General features: G+C 46.6%; 3 protein-coding genes across 12 annotated transcripts in view; 1 reads left to right on the plus strand and 2 right to left on the minus strand.

Annotated features, from left to right (window-relative positions):
* Positions 1–277: 277 nt before the first annotated feature.
* On the minus strand, positions 278–9781 carry LOC119788191 (putative ATP-dependent RNA helicase an3). Of its 8 annotated transcripts, none has more exons than XM_038292400.1 (21): positions 9454–9781; positions 7693–7741; positions 7480–7527; positions 7074–7133; positions 6739–6828; positions 6593–6664; positions 5749–5856; positions 5264–5399; positions 5086–5190; positions 4883–4982; positions 4674–4809; positions 4503–4600; positions 4331–4429; positions 4093–4253; positions 3882–4026; positions 3664–3808; positions 1102–1292; positions 892–1009; positions 661–814; positions 472–581; positions 278–400 (listed from the first exon to the last, which is right to left on the minus strand). In XM_038292400.1, the coding sequence occupies exons 1-21, from the start codon at positions 9496–9498 to the stop codon at positions 318–320; spliced, it is 2253 nt and encodes a 750-aa protein (XP_038148328.1). In that variant the 5' UTR covers positions 9499–9781; the 3' UTR covers positions 278–317. The 8 variants fall into 8 exon arrangements, with proteins under 8 accessions (XP_038148328.1, XP_038148321.1, XP_038148315.1 ...); XM_038292393.1 differs by having other exon boundaries at positions 1102–1283; positions 5683–5856; XM_038292387.1 differs by having other exon boundaries at positions 5683–5856.
* A 2104-nt stretch (positions 9782–11885) lies between these two features.
* nup35 (nucleoporin 35) lies at positions 11886–17201 on the minus strand. 2 transcript variants are annotated; one of them, XM_038292472.1, is made up of 9 exons: positions 16974–17201; positions 16510–16677; positions 16290–16423; positions 13528–13585; positions 13351–13459; positions 12522–12591; positions 12324–12452; positions 12112–12240; positions 11886–12041 (listed from the first exon to the last, which is right to left on the minus strand). In XM_038292472.1, the coding sequence occupies exons 1-9, from the start codon at positions 16984–16986 to the stop codon at positions 11964–11966; spliced, it is 888 nt and encodes a 295-aa protein (XP_038148400.1). In that variant the 5' UTR covers positions 16987–17201; the 3' UTR covers positions 11886–11963. The 2 variants fall into 2 exon arrangements, with proteins under 2 accessions (XP_038148400.1, XP_038148406.1); XM_038292478.1 differs by having other exon boundaries at positions 16290–16420; positions 16974–17200.
* A 5797-nt stretch (positions 17202–22998) lies between these two features.
* The window catches only part of dnajc10 (DnaJ (Hsp40) homolog, subfamily C, member 10), a 15236-nt gene continuing 10234 nt past the window's right edge, over positions 22999–28000 (plus strand). The window contains exons 1-7 of one of the 2 annotated variants that reach the window (XM_038292457.1): positions 22999–23148; positions 25643–25865; positions 25949–26111; positions 26190–26240; positions 26326–26408; positions 26989–27120; positions 27345–27438. In XM_038292457.1, the coding sequence (XP_038148385.1) occupies positions 25659–25865; positions 25949–26111; positions 26190–26240; positions 26326–26408; positions 26989–27120; positions 27345–27438 (730 nt within the window). In that variant the 5' untranslated portion in view covers positions 22999–23148; positions 25643–25658. Of the gene's footprint in view, positions 23149–23182; positions 23371–25642; positions 25866–25948; positions 26112–26189; positions 26241–26325; positions 26409–26988; positions 27121–27344; positions 27439–28000 lie in introns of those variants that run through there. The other variant, XM_038292451.1, reaches the window with a different exon arrangement.

Here is a 28000-nt window from a genome sequence, read left to right on the forward strand (position 1 = left end):
GGCCCCCCCACAGGGGCCTAATGGTGGCTCCGTTAGCCGTCTGACGGTAGAAAAGGCTACATGATGGTAGAAATTTGACTTTGCCAAGGTTTAAGTCAAAGCTTTTTTCTTTTTAAACTAAATATTTAAACTAATTCAGATTCTTTGCTGCCTTGTTCATCTGGTGAAATCCTGTTTAAATTCAAAAAGGCGCAGTACATCAACATACCGGGTTTAATGTACTGTCAGTGAAGCTACACAGGGAGGGTCGTTATAGTCTGGCTTAAGTCAACATGTGGTTTCCATCAGGTTGTCATGACAACCTCTTCCTATGGCGTCTAGTTCCCCCACCAATCCACGCTCCCAGAGGGGTTGTAGTTTCCTCCGTAGCCGTCGCTGTAGAAGTTGCCACCGAAGCCACCTGAGGAGGAGGGTTCAAAGGTCAGACGAGGTCAACGCATCAGAAGGTGGAACCGGCGGCGAGCCGCTCACCTCCAAAGCCACGGTTTCCTCCAGTGTTGCGTCCTGAGCGGTTTCCAGCGAAGCCTCCAGAACCACCGGAGGACTGACGGTAATCTTTGGCTCCAAAACCCCCGGAGAACCTGAGAGACAGAGAGGTAAGCCGATCAGGCGTCTGAAGACCAACAACGATGGCGTCACCAGCGGCACGGCGGCCATTACCTCTTGGATCGTCCGCGGCTGGAGCTCTTGTGCTGGTGTTCATAGGCCAGGCTCTCCAGCCAGGAGGGAACCTCTTGCTTGGCCTCCACCAGGATGTCCAGCAGGTCTTTGGTTATGTTGCTGTTTTTGTCGTTAAAGAACGACGTGGCCAAACCTGGACGGAGAGCAGACATGACATCATCGCCTCTAAAACGCTAACCCCCCCCCGCCCAGCAGAGAACCAGCTCTCACCAAGGTTTCCCACACGTCCCGTACGGCCGATACGGTGAACGTACTCCTCGATGTCGCTGGGCAGGTCAAAGTTGATCACATGCTTCACGTTGCTGATGTCCAGACCTCGCGCCGCCACCTGGAGGGAGGGAGGGAACAGCGAGGAGAAGCTCAGTCGGCTGCCGACCCAAACCACAGATCCGCTCTCCAGGCTGGGGGGGGGGGGCTTACCGCTGTAGCCACCAGGATGGGGCAGCGTCCGGAGCGGAACTGATGCAAAGCTTCTTCTCGGTCCCGCTGGGAGCGGTCTCCATGGATACTGGTGCAGGCGTAGCCCTCCCGGTACAGGAAGTCCTCCAGGGCGTCGGCTCCTTTCTTGGTCTCCACAAACACCAGAGTCAGCGAGTCTTTGCCTGCGGCGTCAGAGGGGAGAGAAAACGGCCGCAGATAAAGAAGCAGCAGAAAGATTCCGCCATCCGACCTGAACCTTTGATTGGCTGAAAATTAAAGACATGTTGCTTCCATGATCCTCAGTGGGCAGCTGATCTGAGCCCTGCGTAGATCCAGAGCAGCTAGAAGGTCAGATCTGCAGCTGATCTGAGCCCTGTGTAGATCTAGAGCAGCTAGAAGGTCAGATCTGCAGCTGATCTGAGCCCTGCGTAGATCCAGAGCAGCTAGAAGGTCAGATCTGCAGCTGATCTGAGCCCTGTGTAGATCCAGAGCAGCTAGAAGGTCAGATCTGCAGCTGATCTGAGCCCTGTGTAGATCTAGAGCAGCTAGAAGGTCAGATCTGCAGCTGATCTGAGCCCTGCGTAGATCCAGAGCAGCTAGAAGGTCAGATCTGCAGCTGATCTGAGCCCTGTGTAGATCCAGAGCAGCTAGAAGGTCAGATCTGCAGCTGATCTGAGCCCTGTGTAGATCTAGAGCAGCTAGAAGGTCAGATCTGCAGCTGATCTGAGCCCTGCGTAGATCCAGAGCAGCTAGAAGGTCAGATCTGCAGCTGATCTGAGCCCTGTGTAGATCCAGAGCAGCTAGAAGGTCAGATCTGCAGCTGATCTGAGCCCTGTGTAGATCTAGAGCAGCTAGAAGGTCAGATCTGCAGCTGATCTGAGCCCTGCGTAGATCCAGAGCAGCTAGAAGGTCAGATCTGCAGCTGATCTGAGCCCTGTGTAGATCCAGAGCAGCTAGAAGGTCAGATCTGCAGCTGATCTGAGCCCTGTGTAGATCCAGAGCAGCTAGAAGGTCAGATCTGCAGCTGATCTGAGCCCTGCGTAGATCCAGAGCAGCTAGAAGGTCAGATCTGCAGCTGATCTGAGCCCTGCGTAGATCCAGAGCAGCTAGAAGGTCAGATCTGCAGCTGATCTGAGCCCTGTGTAGATCTAGAGCAGCTAGAAGGTCAGATCTGCAGCTGATCTGAGCCCTGTGTAGATCTAGAGCAGCTAGAAGGTCAGATCTGCAGCTGATCTGAGCCCTGCGTAGATCCAGAGCAGCTAGAAGGTCAGATCTGCAGCTGATCTGAGCCCTGCGTAGATCCAGAGCAGCTAGAAGGTCAGATCTGCAGCTGATCTGAGCCCTGTGTAGATCTAGAGCAGCTAGAAGGTCAGATCTGCAGCTGATCTGAGCCCTGCGTAGATCCAGAGCAGCTAGAAGGTCAGATCTGCAGCTGATCTGAGCCCTGTGTAGATCTAGAGCAGCTAGAAGGTCAGATCTGCAGCTGATCTGAGCCCTGCGTAGATCTAGAGCAGCTAGAAGGTCAGATCTGCAGCTGATCTGAGCCCTGTGTAGATCTAGAGCAGCTAGAAGGTCAGATCTGCAGCTGATCTGAGCCCTGCGTAGATCCAGAGCAGCTAGAAGGTCAGATCTGCAGCTGATCTGAGCCCTGCGTAGATCCAGAGCAGCTAGAAGGTCAGATCTGCAGCTGATCTGAGCCCTGTGTAGATCTAGAGCAGCTAGAAGGTCAGATCTGCAGCTGATCTGAGCCCTGCGTAGATCCAGAGCAGCTAGAAGGTCAGATCTGCAGCTGATCTGAGCCCTGCGTAGATCCAGAGCAGCTAGAAGGTCAGATCTGCAGCTGATCTGAGCCCTGTGTAGATCCAGAGCAGCTAGAAGGTCAGATCTGCAGCTGATCTGAGCCCTGCGTAGATCCAGAGCAGCTAGAAGGTCAGATCTGCAGCTGATCTGAGCCCTGTGTAGATCTAGAGCAGCTAGAAGGTCAGATCTGCAGCTGATCTGAGCCCTGCGTAGATCCAGAGCAGCTAGAAGGTCAGATCTGCAGCTGATCTGAGCCCTGCGTAGATCCAGAGCAGCTAGAAGGTCAGATCTGCAGCTGATCTGAGCCCTGTGTAGATCCAGAGCAGCTAGAAGGTCAGATCTGCAGCTGATCTGAGCCCTGTGTAGATCTAGAGCAGCTAGAAGGTCAGATCTGCAGCTGATCTGAGCCCTGCGTAGATCCAGAGCAGCTAGAAGGTCAGATCTGCAGCTGATCTGAGCCCTGTGTAGATCCAGAGCAGCTAGAAGGTCAGATCTGCAGCTGATCTGAGCCCTGCGTAGATCCAGAGCAGCTAGAAGGTCAGATCTGCAGCTGATCTGAGCCCTGCGTAGATCCAGAGCAGCTAGAAGGTCAGATCTGCAGCTGATCTGAGCCCTGTGTAGATCCAGAGCAGCTAGAAGGTCAGATCTGCAGCTGATCTGAGCCCTGCGTAGATCCAGAGCAGCTAGAAGGTCAGATCTGCAGCTGATCTGAGCCCTGCGTAGATCCAGAGCAGCTAGAAGGTCAGATCTGCAGCTCCTTACCGGTAGCGTTGAGCAGGTCCAGCAGGAAGGACCTCTTGTCGTTCTCCTCCACCCAGACCACCTTCTGCGTGATGTTCTCTGAGGTGGAACCCACTCGCCCCACAGCCAGGAAGATGTAGTCCTCCAGGAAGTCCCGGGCTAAGATCTGCGGGGAGATGGAACCATGAGAACCGTTCCCATGGAAACGGGGGGCATGGGCCTCGGCCCGGCGGACCCACCTGGATTTCTTTGGGGAAGGTGGCGCTGAACATCATGGTCTGGCGGATGCCCTTAGGCGGCATGGTGTCCTGCTCCACGATGCGTCTGATCTGCGGCTCGAAGCCCATGTCCAGCATGCGGTCGGCCTCGTCCAGGACCAGGTAGCTGCAGAAAAAGCCCGTTAGCCACCATCAGAACCTGGATCCTAAGCTCCGCCCGGTCCATACTGACTTGCAGTGGTCCAGGCCGATCTTGCCCCTCTCCATCATGTCCACCAGACGTCCCGGTGTGGCCACCAGCAGATGGCAGCCTCTCTCCAGTTCCCGGATCTGCTGGCCGATGTCGGCGCCGCCGTACACCACGCAGGGACGCACATGGGAGCGGTAAGCAAACTGCAGCCATGCAGGAACAGGTTTAGTGATGATGTCATCGTGACTGAGAGCTTAGATGATGGAGGAGGCCGACTCACCTTCCTGGCCTCGTCGTAGATCTGCAGGGCCAGCTCTCTGGTTGGAGCCAGGACCAGGGAGATGGGGTACTGCTTCCGGCGGCCGTACCGTCCGTTGTCCTGGGGAGGGAAGACGGATTCATTAGAACCAGAACGCCTCATCAGAGCAGCTCCTCTGGCGCTCAGCCTCTACCTGTCCGCTGCTTTTGGACGCCTGCAGAGCGTCTCCTGGACCTTCGGTGTAGATCTGACTCAGAACCGGCAGCAGGAAGGCGGCTGTTTTACCGGAGCCTGAAACGGACCCGATAGAAGCTGTTAGAACCAGAACCAGCAGCAGAATCCCATCCAGCCCACAAACACTGACCAGTCTGGGCGCACGCCATCAGGTCTCTCTTGTTCTTGATGATGGGAATGGCATACTTCTGGACCGGGGTGGGCCTGGTGTAGCGGGTCAGGGAGATGTTCCCCATGATGATCTCCCCCATGTCCACATCATGGAACTGCAGAAAAACAGGCAGCGTTAGAGCGAAGCCTCGGAGGAGACGGCGACAGTGGCCGCGTGCGGAAACCTACGCTCTCGATGTGCGGCGGGCAGTTGGACCCGGTGGCCTCCACAGGAATATCATCGTACTTCTCAAAGTTTATCCCCGTGTTGCTTCCAGAGAACAGCTCACTGGAAGCACAGCACAGTTCGTTAGTCAGGGGGGTGGGGTCATTTGGGGGCGGGGTCAGTGAGGGTCAGACGCGGAGCGTCCGGCAGGAGCAACGGGTCTTACTTTTCCAGACGCTCGTTGGGCGCTGTGGGCTTGGACCAGTCGTCCTCTCTGGAGTCCTCCACCCAGCGGCTGTTTCCTCCTCCACCGAATCCTCCGCGCTCGTATCTGTAGAACATTCAGAGGTTTTTATCGGACTGGGGGGGGGCGCCGATGGTGCGGACTGACGGCTGTTACCCACCTCCCCCTGGAGCCGGCGCCGCGGTCGCTGTAGAAGTTAGACTTGGAGCGATCGTTGCGTCCTCCGAAGCTGTTGTAGGCAGCGTCTCTGGGAGCCCCCCCCCAGCCCCCCTCCTTGTTCTCGTAGCCTCCAAAGCCTGTATGGATGAAACGGCGTCATTGATGGACCCTGAGCCGGTGCTGGCCAATCAGCTGTCAGACGCCAGGAGGCGTCTGCTGCTTACCAACACTGGAGACGCCAGATTCCCTTAAAGCAAACTGCTGTTAATCTGAATTCATCGTCATGACTACAGACATGGTTAGCAACACAAACAAGGGCAGTCTGTGTGTGTGGGGGTGCAGCCTGACTTTGTGTGTGTGTGTGAGGGGGGGGCAGTCTCTGTGTGGGGGTGGGGGGGTAAAAGAACAGCAAATCCACACCTGAACTCTGCATTGGCTGATTAAAGGAGCCTCCACCCCTGTTACCACGGTAGGCGCCACGCCCACCTCTGTCGTTGCGAGGGGGTCCGCGGCCTCCAAACCCCCCATTAGCACGGTTGTCATGGAAACCATTCACGGATCCGTTGGTGCGTCCTCCGTCCCATCCAGGCGAGTCTTTATGTGAACAAAGAGGAGAGAGGAAGTTAGAAAGAGGCGTGAGCTGCTGGACCAATCAGAACCAGGCCACCGCCGTTAGCACGCTGTTAGCACGCTCAGGTTGACTGGTTTGACCGCCGGCTCTGCCTTCAGCGCCACTCGGCCCAAACATCAACCGAACAACCGAGGATCTTTGGAGAAACGCTTGTAGATCAACAGCCAATCAGAACCCTCCATCTTAAGCCTGGCGTACACTTCGCCATTTTCCAGACGTGAGAGTATTTTTCTATCGGCCCGACTTTCAGCCTGATCGTGCGTCGCGTAGTGATCAGGGGGTTACGAGCGAATACTCCGTCTCCTTTTCTTTCTAGGACCCTCAGCAGAAAATTGCAGAAATGGCCGCGGCAGCGCGGGTCACTATAGTGAGCTTCATGTCTGATGTGGTTTTTAGTCGCAGTGTACGGCGGGCTTTAGACGCCATTAGTAAGCACACACCAAGCCTTTAGCTCACACAGCCAATGGACTCCATGTTAACGGCTAGTTAGGCTGCAGGACAGAGGCCGGTTCCTGCATGGTGGGCAGCAGGCGCCTCGTCCAGAGACCCTTCTAAAGGATCCAGACTTGCTGCATTGCCGCCGCCAGCCGCCCACATGATGCAGGGAATCAGGCTCCTCTCCAAGCTGTGACCCCTTTAGGCCACACACCCCCGAGGGCAGCTCTACACGCCGACATGCAGGTGAAGGTCAGAGTATACCGCTTCTGCTCCGCCAGCCGCCGCTGAAGGCATGGTAGAAGGCCAGCTCCTGGGAGGCCATAGGGGGGTAACCTGAGCAGAGGTAGGGAGGGGCCTTAGGACGGAGAGGCCGACCATGCAGCGGTTCCACTCAGCGCAATAGTTACCGGCGGTAACGTCCTCCCATCCTGACGGACAGCTGCCACCCTGAGCCTGCTGACCATCAGCCTGCCACCGCTGCTGCAGCTTGAGGCCATCTTGGAGAACATCGCAGGCATCAACAGCGTAGAAGAAAAAAAACAAAACAAAGCTACGTTTCCCACCATGACATGAAGGGGGAGGGGCTTAGGTGGGGCTGCAAGCATTCAGCAAAGAGAAGCGCAGCGATTAACCAGAGACCAGAGTCTGTCTTCTAGCTCCTCCCTTCAAACAGACTTTGCTGATGTGTGAAACTGTTATTTCATGCATCTAGAAATGCAACTCGCTGACAGAAGGAACTTACAGAAATTTAGAGGCGCCACTGAATAACCGCACTGTTTAGCAGCGGGATAACAATTTCCTGCTGTGGAACAAGAAAACAGTGAGAAGGTCAAGAGTGCAGCGACACGGCACCATCATCATCATCCATGATTCAGCCTTTATCAGAGCTGCTAACTGCTAGCGCTCCTGTGCTTCACACAGCCAGGAGCTGAGCTGAAGCCCCCATCCTCCCTGCTGCTGCAGTCTGGGGGACATTAAAGGCTGGAGCAGACATCGTTCCACCTGACCTACTTTAGACGCACCAACATCCACCCAGAAAACCTTCACCACGGCTGCTCATTCTGTGCACCGATTGGTCCTCAGGACATTTTAACAGCGGCTCGCTCTGATGGCTGCTTAGGATCCATTTCTACAAGTTAAAAACTCACCGTTTTTCCCTGCATCTTTGTTCCTCAGGTGAGGTGGAATGTAGCGCCCTGGAAGAAACAAACGCTGGTTAGCAACAACCGGCAGCAGAAGACGAGTTCCACCTACATGAAAACTCAGCTGTTTTAAAGTTATGTTCCCAGAATCATTGAAACAGATCCAACCCCCCCCCCAGATGCTTGGGTCTCATTTCAGAGCAACGGGACGTTACTTACTGCCAGTTCCTCCGCCCTGACCGTCAGCGTTCAAGTCTAGCACAGCGAGCTGCAAAAGAAAAAACAATCAAGAATTTATTTACAAAGAGAAATTACATTTTCACCTCAGTTCCCAAAATTTAGTAAATACACTGCTTTATTAAGTTTATTGATTTAATAGATTATGATGCATTTTATTACTGATGTTCACTTTACTTAATATAAATATTGGGATTTATCATAATTAATGGATTATTAATATAATCCTGAACTCATTTAGTCATCGATTAATTAATAACTGGAGTATAGAGGCTGTAAAACAGGCCTTTAGCTGAAAGAGTCCAAAGATGTTAAATTCAAGATAAAAACCGTTTTCTGATTGTTAACCCCTTGAACCCTACGGACCCACCGGCGGGTCCAGCTGCTACGTGACCTGGTAGTTTTACCAAACCCCCAGTATTGATGTAAAAAACACATTTGGCAGTTTGGTGACATTTATGGATAAATGTGCCAAAATGGCCTCTCCGCCTAAGAAATTTCTCACTAATACCATTCTAAAATAAATATGATTCATCTGATTGAGTCCAAATTTGGTATATTTTTACACAACATTTAGATTTGAAAGTCTGTACTACTTTTTTGTGCTATAAATAATATTTTGCTAGTGTTTTGCCATGTTTATTTCAAAGAAAATTTTGGCGAGGTTCAAAAAATGCAAAATATTTTGTATTTTGTCCCTAATATTTCAGGCAGGGTCAAAGCTACAATGGTGCTGACACCAGAAAACCATTCTATGACATCTTACCTTTACAGACGTACCAAAAGTTTCTTCTTAAATCTAATAGCTTTGAGGCTATACGTTATTTACTTTTGTGTGTTTTTGTCAGGCAGAAATTTATTTATACCCCCTTAGGGTGTAAGAGGTTAATCTGCTCTATAATCCAGAGCTTCTAATTTAGTAAAAGTCTTCTTTAAGCAACCTCTGGCCGTCGGATTATTAATCAATTTATCTAATAAGTAATCAACAGATTGATCAATTTGCTAAATAATAGTTTCAGGCCTAATAAATATAAAATACATGGAAATTTTCCATGTATTTTATACATGGGGGGGGGGGTAAATGAGGGGCTGATCAGGAGCAGCAAAACATCTGGAAATCATTACTGCTGAGAAATGAACTGGATGGAAAAAAACTGACTCATAGACAGAAACTAGGTCAAAGGAATGAGTCACATTTACAATTAAATAATCGGAGGAAAAACTGTTTAACTGGAGTAATTCCATCCGAATATACAGAGAAATGTAATCAGATTACTGAGGAATCGGATTACCGAGGGGCCCCAGGGGGTCCATGGGCCCCAAACCCCGATGCCAACATTTCCTCCTGCGCCACGTTTCGGGCTCATTCAGGCCTCATTAGCCGGCCGGCTGCCTGCCTGCCAGCTAATGCTGCTGCTCCACCGGTCATTCCTCTCAGTAACGGCCGCTCGGAATAAAGATTCATCAGCAAATGATCGTTTCTGATCATTTTAAAGTTTAAAACTCGGTCGGAGAGCAGAAAGCGGCCCACCGGAACAACATGTTCCGCCATCATGGTCCTCTCTGCTGCGACTTCAGCCTCCATTTTAGCAGCAACAGCTTAGCCTAGCCACTGCTAGCTTAGCCATAGCTAGCTTAGCCTAGCCACTGCTAGCCTAGCTTAGCTAGCCCCCTTTCTCCCCAGAAACACTAACGGGTTTAAACATCCTAACCTTTATGTGGATAAAGTTTTATTTTTCTTACCTGCTGATCCAGACCGTGCGGAGCATCAACGACCACATGACTCATAACTAAAGACAATTTTGGGGATTATCGCTGAAGAGAAACTAGCTTCTTTGTTAGCACAACCGGATGATCTGAGACGGCAAAAAAAAAAAAAATGGCTCCTTCTTTTCTGGGAAAAAATACGATAGATGAGCGTTAAAGAAGGCAGCGCGTTCGTTTTATTTAGTTAAATAAAAATACTTTATGAAAAGAAATCTAAATTCTAATTCCGAATGAAAGTAAAGCGGAGCTGCTGGACTGAACCTCCTCCGGTAAACTGGACAGCGGCGGAATGAGACTCTGGCAGCTCAGGTACCGCGAGATGTCACCTCTGTAACCTTGGGCCTGCGGGCTGCTGACCAAATATCGCGATGTTTCCGCATGCTCTCAGGAGAAAATGGCTTTTCTCTTTAATTATGAAAGTAGCATCAACGCAAAGACATAAAACAGGTTTATCAACTGCGAAACGGATGATGGCAGAAAAATATGAAACTGAAACTAAAGAAAATAAATTAAAACCAATAGTTTAGCTTTAAATCATATTCTTCGGTAAACAAGCAAAGTTTGAGGCCATTTTTTGATGGATTCTATAAAGAGTTCATAGACAGGAAGTCAACATGAAATGCTGGAAACATTTTGGTTGAAAATAATATTGGAGAGTGATTGTCCTGGATGAGAGCAAATATGTCTTACAGCAAACATGATGAACTTTAGGGAACAACTGACAGCAGCCCTCAAAGCCTCTACATAAATGCAATAAAAATAATTAAAAAAATAGTTGTTCAGTTTTATTAATGGCATCACAGAAATCACAGTTTTAAGTCTCAGTATTTCCATATAAATCACTAAATGGATAAACAACATCCAGTGTTTTATGTTAGTTTCTTCCACAAGGAAAAAAAAAAGCAGAAAACTGAACCATTAAATCAAACATCTGCTAAAGATTTTCAACATCAACACTTAAATAAACACATAAATGAAATACTCTCTTAGGAAAAAAAGTATTTGACAACATTTAACAAAGGTGATGGATGTAATTCACCCATTTTATTCCATCTTTATTTCATTTATCTTTGCAAAGCTGAGAAAACAGTTCCTGACATAAAGCTGGATGTTCTGCTTTGCTCCGATTAAAGTTCCCCTCACTAACTCTTGCAGGAAGCATCTGAAGGTCTCCACATACAGTTAATAAAACAATCACAAAAAGTTGAGGAAAATACATTTTTTTTATAAATAAACCCTGAGAAATGATTATTAATCCCAAACAGGATAAATAAAATCAATACATCCTGTAGCCTTGCAGCTGTGAGCTAAAACTTTTAGAGATTAAAGAAAATATTCTGAACGGATTCTACAGGAAATAGATTATTTTCCCATCATTCTGATTATAAAAATATATTATCCTTCGTGTAAATGATAAAAAAGGAAACATAAATGATTTAAATGTCAAGGAAAAAAAGTCATCATTATATGAGATTATATAAAATAATTAATAAACTGAGATTCAGGAGAAATCCAAAGGAAATGGATGCCAAACTATTTATCATGGGATTATCTTCTCATTCATGATGTACAATCATGAATAAGGCAGCCACCGCTGGCCTGGGGCGGCTGCACGCCGGCGCCACCATCAGGAGGCCATGCAGGTGAAGCGTCTTGCCCAAGGACACAATGGAAATGAAAGCCGGGGATTGAACCAACAACCCTCTGGTTGCAGAGCAGCCTCCTTCATCTGACGCCTCCATTCAGCTCACTGTAGGAATGAAATCCTGTAATTTATATAAATTATTTTCTTTCCAATTCAGTCATTTAACGCCGTATAATTATTAACAGTTAAGTTTGTTAAATAAATGTAGATATTTTTGTTCCAAATCAGCTTTTGGATGAATTAATTTCTCAGTAATTTTGTTTGAAGCATAAACATCATTTCATCAATATCAGCTTAATTTAATAAAAGTTATTTTGCTGAACAAACATAATTTATCTTTACTATAAAAAGTTCAATTTAAACTTAAAGGAATTATTACTGTAGCTGGACAGTTTAACTAATTCAACTTTAGCGTTAACTAATGACTTGGTTACTTTATTAGAAAAATATCTCCAATTATTGTTAAAATCTGTTTGTTTCTTTAACCTTTATCTGTTGTGATATCAGAACCTTCTATCGTTCAGCTTTATTACCAATTTAAACATCATTTAACTGCTTTGTTCTGAAAACAGTAGAGAGGAAAGAATGAGCCGCAGAAACTAGAAGCTGTCCTTATTTTATAGTTTAACCTTAATTATTGGCTCAGCTCATCGTTATCCGTCGGGTCACATGATCGGCGGTAAGATGGTGGCTCCTTGGTCTAATGAGCTGCAGGGAATTTAAGTCGTCGATAAACAGTGAACCAACAGGGAGACTTTCTGGATCATTTTAAAAGACTAAATTTATTGAGACAAAGACATTAAAAAAGAAATAAAAGCCCCCCCATCAGGCCGTCCTCTGGTCACCAGCCAAAGACGTACTCCATGGCTTTGGAAACCAGGCTGTCGTCTTTCCTGGGAGTCTGTCTGTCCGCCACCACCTGAGGGAGGAGGAAACGCGTTCACAGCTGCTCCACCTGAACGGCTTAGGGTCACCTGGGCTGCGCTTACCTGGTAGTCGCTGCCGGAGCTCTTGTAGGAGGCGCTAAGCGGCCGGATGGCAGAGCGAGGGGTGGAGGGGAGGGCAGAGGAGGAGACGGAGAGGGGGGGGGGGGCGGCCTCGCTGCTCCCCATCACGCTCTGGGAGGAAGAAGGAGGCGCCATGATGCTGCTGCTGCCCAGCTCAGCTCACATTCAAAGAAAAGGCCCACAGCATCACCCACCTTCTCTATGCAGGGCTTGACTCCCACCATGATGGCGTCTCCAAACACCTTCCCGTCTTTAGACAGCGCCTTCCTGGCCTGCAGCCTGGACTGGTACTGCAGGTGCATCCAGTTACCAGGAGACGCCATCTGCAGACAGAGGAGCAGTGAGAAGCAGCTAGGCTAAAAGTGGCGAGCAGCAGGGGGGCGGAGCCTCACCGTGTGTTTCAGGATGTTTCCATACTGAGCGAACTGCAGCAGGATGTAGGAAGCCGAGGCTGGAGGGAACCTGAAACAGGAAACGCATCAGAGCCTCGCTCAGGGCGGTTAGAAATGGACAGAGTGACCATAGCAGCCAGAGACACGCAGCAACCAGATGACGTCATGATGACATCACCAGACGTTTTACAGAAGTAGAGTTTGATGGAAACTCACTGAAGGATTCACGTCCTGAATAAACAGGTTTATTTTCCTCCCATGATCAGCTGTTTCCTCTGATGCTAATGGCTAACGCTAGCTAACTGATCAAGCTAAGGCTAACCTGACTGAAACGCTGATTAAACCCGCCTCCATCACTGATCCACTTCCTGTTTACTGCAGCCAACCATGACCTAAACGCCTGCTGTCGCAGTGCTGATGACGCCATATTGATTTTCACTCATCAACCAATCGAGGAAACAGAATAAACACTGCCGTCGTCTGATTGGACGCCTCTGGAAACAGACGGATCCTCACTAAATGAACACCCCCCCTGAATCTCGAGTTTCCTCCTGAATGGCAGAGGGTTGATGATTAGACGTATTTTATGCAGAACCCTTGATATTATTACATTGATGGTTAGTATTAACGTTTTGGTCTGTAAGAACATTATAAAATGTTAACATTGTTATATCGTGGGTTCAGCAGGTTCAGCTTTGCTCCGCCTGGTTAACAGATACAAACATGTGGGATTCTCTCTCGTCTTAAAGTCACTAAAAGCTGGAATGAGGTGTTGCAGGAAACACGGCTGCTTCCAGGTGAACTGGGAGGAGTCAGGAGGCCTGAGTACCCAAAGACGGTGACCCAGGTCTGGTCCAGCTGGTCTTCAGAGGACAGAGACTCCCCCTGACTGTAGAACGGATCCACCTGAGCCGGAGAGAGGCAGCTCTGCTGCAGGCCTGGAGGAGACAGGAGGCTGTAAGCTGCAGGGACGAGGCCAGTCAGAGGGGGGGATGGGGGGGCGTACCTGTTCCTGGAGTGGAGGCCTGGCGCCCAGAGAGGGGGGTCTGCATGACTGGGAAGGACTGGAAGGAAGCAGAAACAGAGAAAGTGATGATCTGTGCTGCCTTGCTCACCAACCGTGGCAGCTGGGTGATAATCCCAGGATTTTATTCCCTCCATCGTGGAGCTAATCTGCTCTGAAGAAGCTCCTCACTCCTCCTCAGTAACGCTTTCAGACGCCTCTTCATCTGGAAAGATAAGCTCCTCCCCTTTGGCCTCTAACCGTCTCCTGATACCAGGTGAAACGTCTTCAGTCCTCGCTGCCGCCGCGGCGCCGCCACCCAGGCTAACAAAGTCTGGCTTTTTCTCAGGACACATTTTCTCCGCCGTCTGCATCGCGTCATCTTTGATAAAGTCTCTCTGGACAAAGTTCGCAGTTCTTCAACTTAAACATCGCCGCTTCAGAACTCGCCTTCATACAAGCTTCGTTTCACGGACTCAAAGCTTCTAGTTGCTGCAGTTCTTCGCTGCTTTCATTGGCGGTTAGCTTGCGTTAGCTTAGTTAGCATGTTTCGTCTGGTGGCGCCTTTTTTATTCTTCATTGTTTATTAGCTTTTTCAACTCATACAGGAAAAGTTTAGTAAAGAAGCATAAAAGCTTCTTATACCCCCCCCCCCCCCCCCCCCCGAAAGATAGGAAAAATAAAATAAACAAACGGGGGTCCCTGTAAATATTAAATCCTTTGAAAACAGCCGCAGTCTCTTGGTAAATTAGGAGAAAAATGACTCCGATTTCCACGTCCTTAAAACGGCGGCCATCTTTGTCAACTTTCCTCTTTCATAGCAGCTGCCATTTTGGAAATGGATTAAAAATATTCCCCTGGTTATGCAGGAAAATGCAGTCAGCTCATTGATCACAGAGCGGGACGGGAAAGGAAGTTCACCTTAAACTCATCTTACTTTTAATGCCATTTTTCTGACTGTTTTTCTTCAGTCAGTAAAGCGGGACTTGCTGCGGCGACAGAATCCGGATGATTCTGCTTTTCAAGCGCAGCTCGTTATGAGCCTGCAGGTCGACTGCACACCTGTGGGAACATAAAGCTGCTTCTTCATATCTGTGGATTGGTGACTGTGGGAAACTGCTGGCAGGCAGCGGGAGCTAGATTTAGCACGGCGGCCGAACATGTCTGACATAGAAACCAGAAGCTGAAGGAGGAAAGTTAATTAGATCAGATCAAACTATAAGAATCAGGAGAAAAGCTGTTAAAATCAGAACGCCGTCGTTTCTCCGTCTGGATTCATTCAGTCATGTTTATCCGTCTCCATCAGCTGCTGTTATCTAACAGCTATTAACAGGTTAGCCTCCGTTAGCTCGCTAAGCTAGCCATGTTAAGCTAACCTACAACAACCATCTATTTCCTACAAGAAAAACTGATTTCTTTGTCCTAATCTAAGATGATCCTCTGTCCCAGCGGTGGTTCTGGCTCCATCTTAGATTTAGTCTCAGTCTTTAGGACGGAAACTATTTTTAGTCTTAGTTCCATTTTAGTCGTTACGATATGTTATAGTTTTAGCCGGTTTTAGTCGACCAAAACTTAAAGAGGTTTTAGTCAGTTTTATGATGCAACAAACAATTTGCTATAAGAACCAGACTGTTTCCCAGACTGACAGCTCTATCCTAGATGCTACAGTAGCTGGGTATAGAAAGCTGCCGTGCAGATCAGCATTTCTGATGGACAGAAAACTTTGATTAATAGAATTCAAATAAACCTTTTTATGAATTAATGTCCTACTTTATAAAACTATTGGTTAATATCGCAGACAGACAAGCTGATAAAATGTCCAATAAAGGAACGATTTTAGAGGTTTGCATCCAAAGCAAACACTTCCTGATCTACTAGGAATTCTGCATTAAACAGATCAATAAAATCTATATTACTCAGAAAAGCATCTGGATCTTTATCCAGAAATAAACAGAAAGGAATGAAATATTAGCTCTGGATATAATTTAGGGATTCCTGTTGGTAGAAATGAAAGAATGTTTAGCATCACCTCTAAAATCTAGATAGTTAGACAAAGGGATTCTTTACGCTTGGCAGAGGATGATCAGCCACATCTAGTTTATTAAGTAGCGAGAGCAGGAAGAGCCGCACTGCTGAGAGCGAAGCATCAGAGCGGAGCGTAAAGCGCAGACTCTGAGCTAACAACACATTTCTGCACAGCTGGAAGATCAGAGTTAGTCAGAGTTCAGCGCGCCGTACCGGATCATTCTGCTGCTGCCATGATCCATCTGAGCTGCTGCAGAACGAGCAGCGCTGCACGCCAGGTGGGCGTGGCCAGACAGGACGCAGCAGCCCGGCTGATCCTGCTTAGATTACAGCATAATGATGCAGTTTAAACGTCTGACCGACCCGCTAACATTGTCATGCAGTCTCATCCCTTCATCAGAAGCTCGCACCATGAGACGCCATGTTTTCATCATCAAAGATCCGCGTTTAACTCATCGTCAGGAAAAATAATCATTTCCTCACGGTGGATGAAAACAGCACAGCTGCTGCGCTCCGTCGTTTGAGCGGCGCCTCGTTAAACGGAGGTTGGCTTAGATCGCATTGCCGCTTTCATCACTGAGAAGGATGGATTTCTACTTTAGGTCGCCGTGGAAACGTAAACATAACACAGGGATCATGAGCCGAGACCAGGAGAGGTTCCATCCTGAAGAACCAGAACAGAGTGGGGTTGCTGTGCTGTGACATCATCAGCTGGGGCCCCCCCCCACCGCTCTACCAACCTGCTTGTTAGCACTGAGGGGTGTCCCCATGGTGACCAGGTCGTCATAGATACTGCGAACGGGCGGCGCTCCACTCTTGTCCTTTGGCGTAGGGACGACGGGCTGCGGGGCCGACCCCCCCCCTCCTCCTCCTCCTGGGGAAACATTTCAGCACAGACAGTCAGTCTGATCTAACCACCACAACCATAGATCTACAATCTTAGATGCTGGATCCGCTGACCTCGGCCTGAGCCCAGGCTGTCCGCCATGGGCGAGCTCAGGCTGAAGGGGCGGGGCTGCAGGCTGGCTGGGGCGGGCAGGTCACCCATCAGGAACCCTGGAAGGAACTGAGCTCCAGAGGTGGGTTTAGGGGAGGTGGGGGAGCCCAGAGTCATCGGTTCAGATCCCACTGGAAGAGAGGAGGCGCAGTATTGAGCTGGGAGGAGGCGCAGGGAGCAGATCCTCCTCCTAAACTTCTCTAATGGATGGATTTAACATTTTAATTGATTTATTGTTTCCAGGTCATGTGACCTGCTGCCTGAAACTGTTCTGCTGAGGAACACTCTTTATTTAAGCTTTTCTAGATCTATATTTCTTATAAAGTTTATAAGCAGCTAAAAACAGCAGCAGCTTTAGTAAATAAAAACAGAACCTTCCTGCTCATCAGAGGAAACTAGCAGCAGTTAGAGAACAGCAGGAATTCACCTGGAAGATCCATCTGAGGCTTCTTCTTCTGCCGCCGCGGGTTTCAACAACAGGAAGTGACGAAATGAAGAACGGTGGCTAACACAGCTAGCTCCTGTTAGCCTCCTTCTGTCACATAAAGCTACGATAAATTCAGGATCTAGAAAGATCTAAAACAGTCAGACTTTCAGCGCAGCTGGATGGATGGAGCTGATGGCGGGTTTATGCTGTTTCCGGCGCAGGTAGATGACGTCACCGACATGTTTTTCAAAATCGTTAGGTGAGTTTTACCGCCACCAGCTGGTGAGTAGGGTGAATCACATGGCAACAAAGAAATAACTACATCCTGTTAAACAATTCAATCTGTTTTAAAAACTCTAACCTGATTTCCTCTGATTCAACAATGTCAGCTTTTATTTTATGTCACTGAGCAACTAATTAACTTGTTTCTCTGAATCAAATGTTTCCTAAAATCTTCCACCGCCTCTCATTTCCCTTTGATGTTTGCCTGTTAAAAATAATCAGCTGTTCAATCAGAGGCTCTGAGTCTAAATAATAAATAAATAATAAATCTCTCTTCCTCTCATTTGTCTAATTATCTTTTGGATTTTATTGAACCACCTTTCTTTCTCTTCTTCTTCCCTTTTGCTATCTCTCTTTTGTTTTTTTATTTTACCCTTTATCTCTGTTATCCTAACATGAATATCTATCCTGACCTTATCTGTTCTCTCCTTCGCCATCCTGTTTCATTTCCCTTCATCTCGTTATGCGCCGGAACCCAAACAGAATGTTCTACCATCGTATTTATTCTGTAATGAATATATCTGTCCTGCTGTCTGACTGATTATTTTAACTGACTAATGATGAACTGGAATCTGAACAAATGATAGATTTTAATGGTCTAACTTCTTCCACCCATTGAACTGCTAACAGCATTTATCCTCTTTAAACTCCATCACTTTTCCTGCCTTCATCACCGACATGTTCATGGAAGTCTAAAGTTTTTAATACATTTTTTTTATTATACCAATATATGTACAAACAAATAATTCAAAGTGCATGAAGAGGCACATTTAGGTCCTGAGAATATCAGCTTAATTTAAACAACATAAATAAGTTAATTTCCATCAGTGGGAAATCTTCATATTTTAAATGTTCCAGAGATTTCAGATTTTGCTCACAAGAAGAAGAAGAGGTGCAGAAAGAGAAGCCAGTTGGTGCATGCAATGTGCTCTCACCCTCTCACTCTATCACCCTCTCACTATATCACCATCTTACTCTCTCACTCTATTAGATTAGATTATATCCAACTTTATTGTCATTAGACAGGTACAGGTACAAGGCAACCAAATGCAGTTTAGCTCTAACCAGAAGTGCAATAGCAGCAGTGAAGGATAAATAATGGTTCCATAAATTCAGGACATGGTTCTACTGAATGAGTATAGAGATGAATTCCATTATAAACAGAATCTTACTAATAGATGAATATATTATATAGATAACTAGTGTTATGAACTAAATTTACAGCTGAATATTTACTGAATATAATATACAGATGGATATTACTATAAAAGTGTTATTACAGTTATGTACAATAGCATATATAGATGGATTTTACTATAAAGTAAATAAATAAAGTTTGGACAGAAGCTCTTTAAATTAAAGTGCAGCGGAAGGTAAATGCATATTACAGTTAAAATACATTATTGTAAATGTAAACAATTGGTGCTGTGAATAAACAGTCGGCAGTGCAGATCAGTATTCAGTCAAGGTGAGTAGTGCAAGATGCATGTAAAGAGTTGTTACTATGGTAACAGTCAGGAGTGCAGGTGAACATTACAGTCTTGTAAATAACAGAATAGCAAAATGGTGGTAGGTGTGAGGAAGGAGAGGAGAGTCTATCAGTGAGGGTTAGAGTTCAGTAAAGAGACAGCTCTGGGCAAAAAGCTGTTCTATAGTCTGCTGGTTCTGGTCCGGAGGCACCTGAAACGCCTGCTGGTGGGCAGGAGAGGAACCAGTCTGTGGGCTGGGTGGGATGAGTCCTTAATGCTGCGGGCTCCATGCAGGCAGCGTTTCTCCTGCTCAATGGTGGGTAGTGGAGTCCCAGTGATGCGCTGGGCGGCTTTCACCACCTGCTGCAGTGCCTTGCGCTCTGCAACAGAACAGCTTCCATACCGCACTGTTACACAGTTGGTTAGGATGCTTTCTATTGCACAGCGATAGAAGTTCACCAGGATAGTTGAGGGGAGCTGATTCTTCCTCAGTGTCCTCAGGAAGAAGAGGCGCTGGTGAGCCTTCTGGACCAGGCAGGAGGTGTTGGTTGACCAGAACATGTCCGCTGAGATGTGGGTTCCCAGAAACTACAGGGCGGTAGTCGTTAAGGCACCTTGGGCTGGAGTGTTCTGGCACTGGCACAATGGAAGTGCATCTGAAGCATGTTGGTAGAGCTGCTTGGGCAAGAGACAGGTTGGAAATGTCTGTAAAACCCCAGCGAGCTGCTCCGCACGTGCCCTGAGTACAGGTCCAGGGATGTTATCTGGTCCAGCTGCTGATCCTGGTCCAGCTGCTGATCCTGCTCGGTGCATTGCAGACATCTGTGGAGGAGAGTGTGATTGCCGAGTGGTCGGCTGAGGATTCCAGCTTGGTGGCAGTTTCACTGTTATCTCTTTCAAAGTGAGCATAAAAGTCATTCAGCTCGTTCAGGAAGTTGACATCAGTGGCTTCAGAGGTGGGATGAGTGGGTTTATAGTCACTGATGTCATTAATTCCCTGCCACATGCTTCGGGGGTCAGCGTTGTTGTCCCTCTATCTTAAGCTTGTAGCAGTGCTTGGCCTCTTTGATGCCCCTTTCAGGTTTCCTCTGGCTGTGCTACAGGCTGATGCATCTCCTGATCTGAAGGCAGTGTTGCGTGTCTTCAATAGGAGTCGCACCTTCCTGTTCATCCATGGCTTCTGATTTGGGTTTGTGATGATCTGCTTCTGGGCTGTAACATTGTCAATAGTGGTAATAATATAATCCAGTACAGAGAAGGCGTAACAGTCAATGTCCGTGTGAGAGCCACTGGTGGCTTGACAAGCAAACATACTCCAGTCTGTGTGTGGGAACCTTTCCTGAAGTGTTGAATCTGCTCCCGCAGGCCACAGCTTGATGGTCTTCACTGATGGCTTCACACCATTGATGAGGGGTGCATATTTGGGGGTGAGGAACAAAGAAAGGTGATCTGACTATCCCAGGTGGGGGAGGGGTGTCGTAACGTAGGCTCCAGCCACGTTTGTGTAAACGTGGTCTAAAGTTTTGTTTCCTCTGGTGTGGCAGAGAACATGCTGGTGAAACTTTAGAAGCACTGACTTTAGCTTTGAATGATTAAAATCACCTGCAACAATAAACGCAGCTTCTGGGTGAATGGTCTGTTGTTTACTGATTGCTGCGTGAAGAGTTTAGCACATTTTCCCAAAGTAAGAGTTGTAGTGTGAACTAGATGAGGTTATCTATGTTTGGAGGCACTACAATGATCTATAGTGTAATTATTGGCTATTATATGCTTAGTATAGTAACAATGAATAAATCTCCAAAAATAAAGTTTGGCCTATCTTCCCAAAGTAAGAGTAGTAGTCTGATCCAGATGAGCTTATCTTTTATCCTACAAGCTTGGTGTCATTTGTCATTTAGGCTTTTGGAAATTCCTCAGAAAAGTATTAGTTTCCAATCCAATAAATGTGATAATAATCCATCTCTCCTTGGTGACGCTTTCTCTCTGATTATTTAGCAACTTGCAGAGCTCGCTCCTCCTGCATATTTTTGGAGCAGTTAGCTCCCTATATAGTCCAATGTAATTCTCCCAGCACGATAGGAGTCTTGTTTTTAGGAAACTACGGTAGTAGCTCACTGTCTGCCTGGCTGTGGCTGCAGAGAGGTGTCTGTTCTGTAGAATAAATCATCCGCCGAGGAGTTATTAATCCGGAAAAGCAGAATCTGTGAATATATTGCCAACTTTACTGCAGTTTGACGATGCTGTCTGCATGTCTGCAGCGGAGGAGAGAGGAGTTATATTTCCCCCCAAATAAATAACAGTCATTATTGTATAAATATTGTTGTTTTCTAAGGCGTTCCAGCTCATGCAGCTGTTTTCATTGATAGATCAGTTATCATCTGATCGCTGCGCTGGTGGCTGCGCTGAAATCCCCCCCTCTCAGGTAAAACAGTCTCAAAGAGAGAGACTTGAGCTGAAACTGAAACTGAAGGGGTTGCAATGGTTCTCCAGCCACAGCGGTAATGGGTCATTTACATCATGAGTTGATGAGTACTGGGGGGGGACTGGAGGCTGAGGAATATTCTCGTATCTATTGGTTTTCTAGTGTTAATGTAAATGCACATCACCCTCTCCCTTTCTATCAACCCCTCACGATATTACTTTCTCATCTTATCATTCAATCACTCTCTCACTCTATCACCCCCTTACGCTATCACTCTCTCACTCTCACTCTTTCACCCTCTCACTCTATCGCTCGCTCTCTCACTCACTCTATTACACTATAACCTCCTAACTCACCCTCTCACTCTATCTGCCACTCACCTTCTCATTCACTCACTCTATCAATCACTCTCTCATCCTATCATTCAATCACTCTCTCACTCTATCACCCCCTTACTCTATCACTGTCACTCCATCACCCTCTTACATTGTCACTCTACCTATCTCACCCTTTCACTCTATCACCCTCTCACTATATTACTCTCTCATCCTCTTACTCTATCACTCTCATTCTATTGCCCTCTCACACGATCACTTTTTTACTCACCCTCTCACTCTATCATCCTCTCACCTTCTCAGTTACTCACTCTATCATTTTTTCACCCTCTCACATTATCACTTTCTCATTCACCCTCTCAGTCTAATAAGAGGGTGAGTGACAAAGTCTTTTAACTTTCTCACTCTATCGCTCTATCACTCCCCCTCTCACTCTCTTTTTTTACTCTATTACTCTGTCACCCTCTCACACTATCACTCACTCTAAACCGCTATCACTCTCTCACACACCCTCTCACTCTATCTGCCGCTCACCTTGTCATTCGCTCACTCTCTCATTCTATCACCCTCTCACTCACTCTGTTACACTATCACACTCTCAATCACCCTCTCACTTTATCTGCCACTCACCTTCTCATTCGCTCACTCTCATTCTATCACCCTCTCACTCACCCTTTCACTCTATCTGCCCCTTACCTTCTCAGTCACTCACTCTATCATTCTTTCACCCTCTCACATTATCAGTCGCTCTATCACCCTCTCACTCTATCATCCTCTAACCTTCTCATTCTATCACTCTCCCACTCGTATCACTCTCTCTGTATCACGTCACTATCTCCCACTCACCTACTCATTCACTCACTCGCTCACCCTCTCACTCTCTCATTCTATCACCCTCTCACATAATCACTCTCTCACTCACCCTCTCACTCTATCACCCACTCTATCACTCACCCTCTCGCTCTATTTTTTTTACTCTATCGCTCTATCACCCTCTCACACTATCACTTTCTCACTCACTCTAACACACTATCACTCTCTTACTCACCCTCTCACTCTATCATCCTCTCACCTTCTCATTATATCACTCTCCCATTCTCTAACTCGTATCACTCTCTCAGTATCACGTCTACTCGGCTGTAAATGAAATCAAAGTCAGGAAAGCAAAATGAACCCATTTACTGCAGAAAGCTGTCAGGTCGTGATTGATTGGGAACCCTTTAAACTCTGAGTTTAGAATAAAAGTCTTTTAACTTTCTGGTTCTGAGGATCATCAGGATTAGCATCATCTTATGACAGCGGCAGCCATTTTCCTTTTCAGTTTTAGATGCTATAAAAGATTATATAAATTATTACATAATTTCAGATTGTTTGAGCACTTTTCAAAGGTGTTGTACCTTTTGTAGGACAAAGATAATTATTTAATGAGGCTTATTAGAGTTAAATCAAGTTAACATAAATATTAAAGCTTTAGTTTCAAAATAAAAGTCTAAATTCTGCTGAAGTCTTGGAAAGTTTTCCCGCTGCAGAGACTCCAGGATCACAGGAGGAGGAGGTCCTCAGTTTGCCCTGGAACAAGAGACCGGAAGTGACCCGTTACCGGAAGTGACCTCAGTTGGTCCGGCACGAGCCGGATGCTGATGCGGATCTTCACCTGCAGCCTGGAGGTAAGAAGCTGCTGGAAGGAGGGTTAGGGTTCTGGAGGTTCTGGAGGTTCTGGATGTTGGTTCCTCAGCAGGAACATCTGGGATTATCTGCGTGTAGCTCTGAAGCTAAGCAGCTAACAGGCTGCAGCTAGCTTAGCTTAGCATCCTCCAGGAAGGTTTAACACCGAGGAAAACACTTTTCTGAAGTTAATCTACAAACGGAGAGAAAATGTTTATTTTCAGGTAGAAAAGTTTCAGTTTGTTCTTCTGGTTCCTCTGAGACTCAGTGAGCAGCTCACGATTTAAAGGCTTTAAATGTTTTAGGTTTAAAGGCTTTAAATGTTTAAATGTTTTAGGTTTAAAGGCTTTAAATGTTTAAATGTTTTAGGTTTAAAGGCTTTAAATGTTTAAATGTTTTAGGTTTAAAGGCTTTAAATGTTTTAGGTTTAAAGGCTTTAAATGTTTAAATGTTTTAGGTTTAAAGGCTTTAAATGTTTTAATGTTTTAGGTTTAAATGCTGTTAAAAGTTTAAATGTTTTAGGTTTAAATGCTGTTAAAAGTTTAAATGTTTTAGGTTTAAATGCTGTTAAAAGTTTAAATGTTTTAGGTTTAAAGGCTGTTAAATGTTTAAAAGTTTTAGGTTTAAAGGCTTTAAATGTTTAAATGTTTTAGGTTTAAAGTCTTTAAATGTTTAAATGTTTTAGGTTTAAAGGCTTTAAATGTTTAAATGTTTTAGGTTTAAAGGCTGTTAAATGTTTAAATGTTTTAGGTTTAAAGTCTTTAAATGTTTAAATGTTTTAGGTTTAAAGGCTTTAAATGTTTAAATGTTTTAGGTTTAAAGGCTTTAAATGTTTAAATGTTTTAGGTTTAAAGGCTGTTAAATGTTTAAATGTTTTAGGTTTAAAGGCTGTTAAATGTTTCAATGTTTTAGGTTTAAAGGCTGTTAAATGTTTAAATGTTTTAGGTTTAAAGGCTGTTAAATGTTTAAATGTTTTAGGTTTAAAGGCTGTTAAACTGATTTTTCTGGTTTTCATTCATTAGTTTTTCTGTTTGTCCAGAAATGAGGCGAATTCAGAAACCTTAAGTTTTCTGAATTCATATCTTCAGGTAACACAGAGTACATGTCAGACTTAATAATATTACTTCAGCGATAGTTTCAAGGTGTTGCTTTATTGTATATCTCGTACCGTGTCTTTCGGTTGTGCTGTTCTTTTTTCATCTCGTTACAGGTGATGAAGCAGACTGAAAATGTTTGGTCATTGTCTCCTTTCTATCTCTTCTTTCTTTCATCTTTTCTTTTTCTTTTTTTTCTTTTTCCCTTCTTCTGTTTTTCTGCTCTACACACATTCCAGTGTCCATATAAACTGTAAAACTCCCTGCATAATTATAATAAAGCTATTTATATGCATGAAACAAGTGGAGCAATATGGCTATTGCCATATTGCTCCACTTGTGAAAGTTAAATCTGTTGGGCTCCTTTTGGCATCAAGACAATTATTCTTATTGCCACATTGCCAGACAGGACACTGCTAAAAAAAACAAAAAAAAAGAAACCTGAAGGTTTGGATTAATGTAGCTTTAGGGCTGCTAACCAGTTAAACTAATGAACCAGTTAACTAATGAACCAGTTAAACTAATGAACCGGTTAACTGATAAAGTATTTGACCAAAGCTTGGAGGGAGATTAAGAAATAATTAGGACACCCTGTCAGGGTTGGAGGTTTAATAATAATAATAATCATTTAAATGTTTCACACAGTCATTATTATTTTCTATATTGTGGTGATTTCCAGAGAACTGAAGTAAAGCAGAATGGGCTCTACTAAAATATTAGCACCTTAACTAAACTAAGAATTTTATATTATTCTATAAAGTTCAAATGAATATAATAAATAGTCCTAAATTCCAACAGGAGTTTATTCATTCAATTATTATTTAACTTGGGAGCAAAACATGGATTAAAACTGGGACTAAATCAGGAGTAAAGCTCTTTATAAAAGCACTAAATGTAGAGAAAACAAACCACTGGATGTGATCCAAGGTGATCATTTAAGCTAGCTGCTGTTTGTTTTATTCATATTTACTAAGTAAATATGTAATCTGAGTACTAGATTACTTCATTCATTTACAAAGTGAATTATTTTAGTCCAGATTAGACTCAGTCTGCTCAGAAATCCTGGTTCTGCGGACCGGATCTGAACCCGGACTGTTAGCACTGAGGTTGGGATGAAAACACGGACTGGATTTTTATCCGCCTGGTCTTTTCATATATAAATAAATGGGATGGAGTTTTTAGCGTGAATAATTGGTGATGTGGAGTGAGAGCGTGAGAAGACACTGAGAGACACTCACCCATATGGGTGAGATTCACCCACATGGGTGAGAGTTGGCAGCCCTGCTGTTCCTGCTGCTCGTTATTAACGGGGACGTTTATCCGTTACTGAATTAGGTTTCCAGCTGCAGGAAGCCATCAAACGTTTCTGAAGGTAAATTTATTTTCCCTCCTTCACCTGCAGGTTCTCCTGGACTGGGATGGGGTCCACGGCGGTCCACGGCGTCCAACAGCCTGCCAGGCTCACGCTGTCATCTCTGCTCCTCGCCGCCGCCCTGCTGGTGGCGGTTTGTGCCGAGGGGTCGGACTACTACCAGCTGCTGGGGGTGAGCAGGGAAGCTACAACCAGAGAGATCCGACAGGCTTTTAAGAAGCTGGCGCTCACCATGCACCCCGACAAGAACCCTGTGAGTCCCTGAGAGGAGACGGCTGAAAGCTGAACCAATCACAGTCCGTCTCCAGGTATTAACGCTGCTGATTGGCTGCCTAGGGCGACGCCTCGGCTCACGACAAGTTCCTGAAGGTGAACCGGGCTTATGAGGTGCTGAAAGATGAAGACCTGAGGAAGAAGTATGACAAGTACGGAGAAAATGGATTGGACGAGCAGCAGGGAGGGCGCTACGAGAGCTGGAACTACTACCGCTACGACTTTGGTAAGGCCCCGCCCACCGCTGCGTGATGCTGTGATCCGCCACGGCGTCCCAGCTGATGGGTCAGGACGTCTGTTTCAGGCATCTATGATGACGACCTGGAGATCATCACTCTGGACAGCGGCGACTTTGGTGAGTTTTAGTTGGTAACCATGGAAACCACGAGGAAGAAGGGTGGGTCAGCGGACGGCCATGTGCTTCTGTGTTTGTTTTCTAGAAGCAGCAGTGAACTCTGGAGAAATCTGGTTTGTCAACTTCTATTCCCCTCGATGCTCGCACTGCCACCAGCTGGCCCCCACGGTGAGCAGGCCTCGCACACCCGTCACTATTCACTCACTATGGCTGCCTGGAAGCTTAGGGTTACAATTATTAGACTGTTTCTTTAAACGATCCAGATGAACTATTGCATCAATCCCACCCCCCCACCCCCGAGGCGCTGCGTTCCAGTTACATCTGAGTCGCACTGGTCTTCTCACTCCAGCCCTGTAGGGGGCGATATACGCTGAGTAGCATGCTAGCTGGAAGTCTCACCACAAACGATGCGCTGAAGGCTTTCCCAGCCGAATCAAAGGGAATTTAAAAATAAAATCAGTTTCTTTTATGTTGCCATGGTGATCTTTGGCCAAAGGGCGGAGCCATCCTGAACCATCAGCTGACTCAGTGGGGAGGAAAGCTTTAAGAGGCCGACCCTGAACGGGTCCGCTACACTCAGAGTGATTGGCTGCTGTCAGGTGGAGCTCCCAGCATCCCGGGGGGGGAGCCCAGGGGGGGGAGCCAGGCCTCCCTGGGTTGAAGGCTTCAGCTGGATCCGTTCAGAGGAAGATATCTGAGGCTTCCAGACCAACAGTGAGGGTTTTACTGTTTCCTGTTTGTGACGCAGTGGAGGGAGTTTGCCAAGGAGATGGACGGAGTTATCCGCATCGGAGCGGTGAACTGTGGAGACAACAACCATCTGTGCAGGAGGAAAGGCATCAACAGCTACCCCAGCCTCTACGTCTACAGAGCAGGACAGGTTGGTGCTCCTCAGCAACCAACAGCAGCTGTTTATTCTAAAGCTGGTCACCGCTGCTCCATGGCCGCCATTTTACAAGCCTTAGAGGATGAAGAGCAGAACGCGTTGAGTGGAGATGGAAGGAAACCTTCTCTTCTCTCTACCTGTTCTGCTGCAGCGGGTTAGAAACAGGAGCAGGGTTGCTTTTCTCTCTGCAGCCGTAATCATCCCTCCTGTTTCTGCAGAGGCCAGAGAAGTTCACCGGGGAGAGGAATAAAGATGACCTGCTTCGCTTCTCCATGCAGTTCATCACCACTACAGTCACCGAGCTGTGGCAGGGTGAGCCCTTCCAGCTTTCTACCCATAATGCACCCTGCCTGGAGCAGGGGCTCCATCTTCTGTTCAGTGTAGCTGCAGGTGTGGCTCTCAGAGCTCCTGCTGATGTTTGAGTCAAAGTGAGCAGAGAGCAGCCGCCATATTGCTGGGAGCAGAGCACTGATTAGATCCCTGAACCACGTTCCCCTTTACTCCATTATTCCTGAAATGAACGCGTTCCCAGAAGCACTGCGGTGGAGAGCTGCGATGCGTTCAGCCTTCCTGTTATCTGCTGAATGGGCTGTTCTCTCCAAACTTGATCAATCTAATGCTACGTTCACAGCTAAAGCAGCAGAGGCAGCTGGTTTCCATGCTAGGTCAATGGGTGACGCGCATCGAGACGCAGCTAAAGGTCCAGGAGCAGCGGCGCATCATGAGCTTCTGAGCATCTGAGGCGCTTCACCATCAGCAGCAGCTGGAGCTGGAAATATGTAACTTCAGCTGCTGGACGCGCCTCATCAACCAATGAGAGAAGCTAATCTGGGAGCTGGCAGGGAGTCAGACGCAGCACTGCTGATGCAGAGCG

Source organism: Cyprinodon tularosa, unplaced genomic scaffold, assembly GCF_016077235.1.
Source record: "Cyprinodon tularosa strain WSP-4 unplaced genomic scaffold, ASM1607723v1 ctg1088, whole genome shotgun sequence".
Lineage (NCBI taxonomy): Eukaryota > Metazoa > Chordata > Actinopteri > Cyprinodontiformes > Cyprinodontidae > Cyprinodon > Cyprinodon tularosa.

Bases quoted from the DNA above. Each gene is read 5' to 3' on its own strand.
- LOC119788191 (XM_038292387.1), bottom strand. From the start codon at position 9,498: ATGAGTCATGTGGTCGTTGATGCTCCGCACGGTCTGGATCAGCAG. The intron at 6,665-6,738 runs GTAACTATTGCG...ACCTCTGCTCAG, and splicing joins ATGGGAGGACGTTACCGCCG to GTTACCCCCCTATGGCCTCC. The intron at 1,010-1,101 runs GTAAGCCCCCCC...CCCTCCCTCCAG, and splicing joins CCATCCTGGTGGCTACAGCG to GTGGCGGCGCGAGGTCTGGA.
- nup35 (XM_038292472.1), bottom strand. The intron at 13,586-16,289 runs GTTGGTAGAGCG...GCTTCCTTCCAG, and splicing joins CCCTCAGTGCTAACAAGCAG to TCCTTCCCAGTCATGCAGAC. The intron at 12,453-12,521 runs GTGAGGCTCCGC...CTCTGTCTGCAG, and splicing joins GAAACATCCTGAAACACACG to ATGGCGTCTCCTGGTAACTG.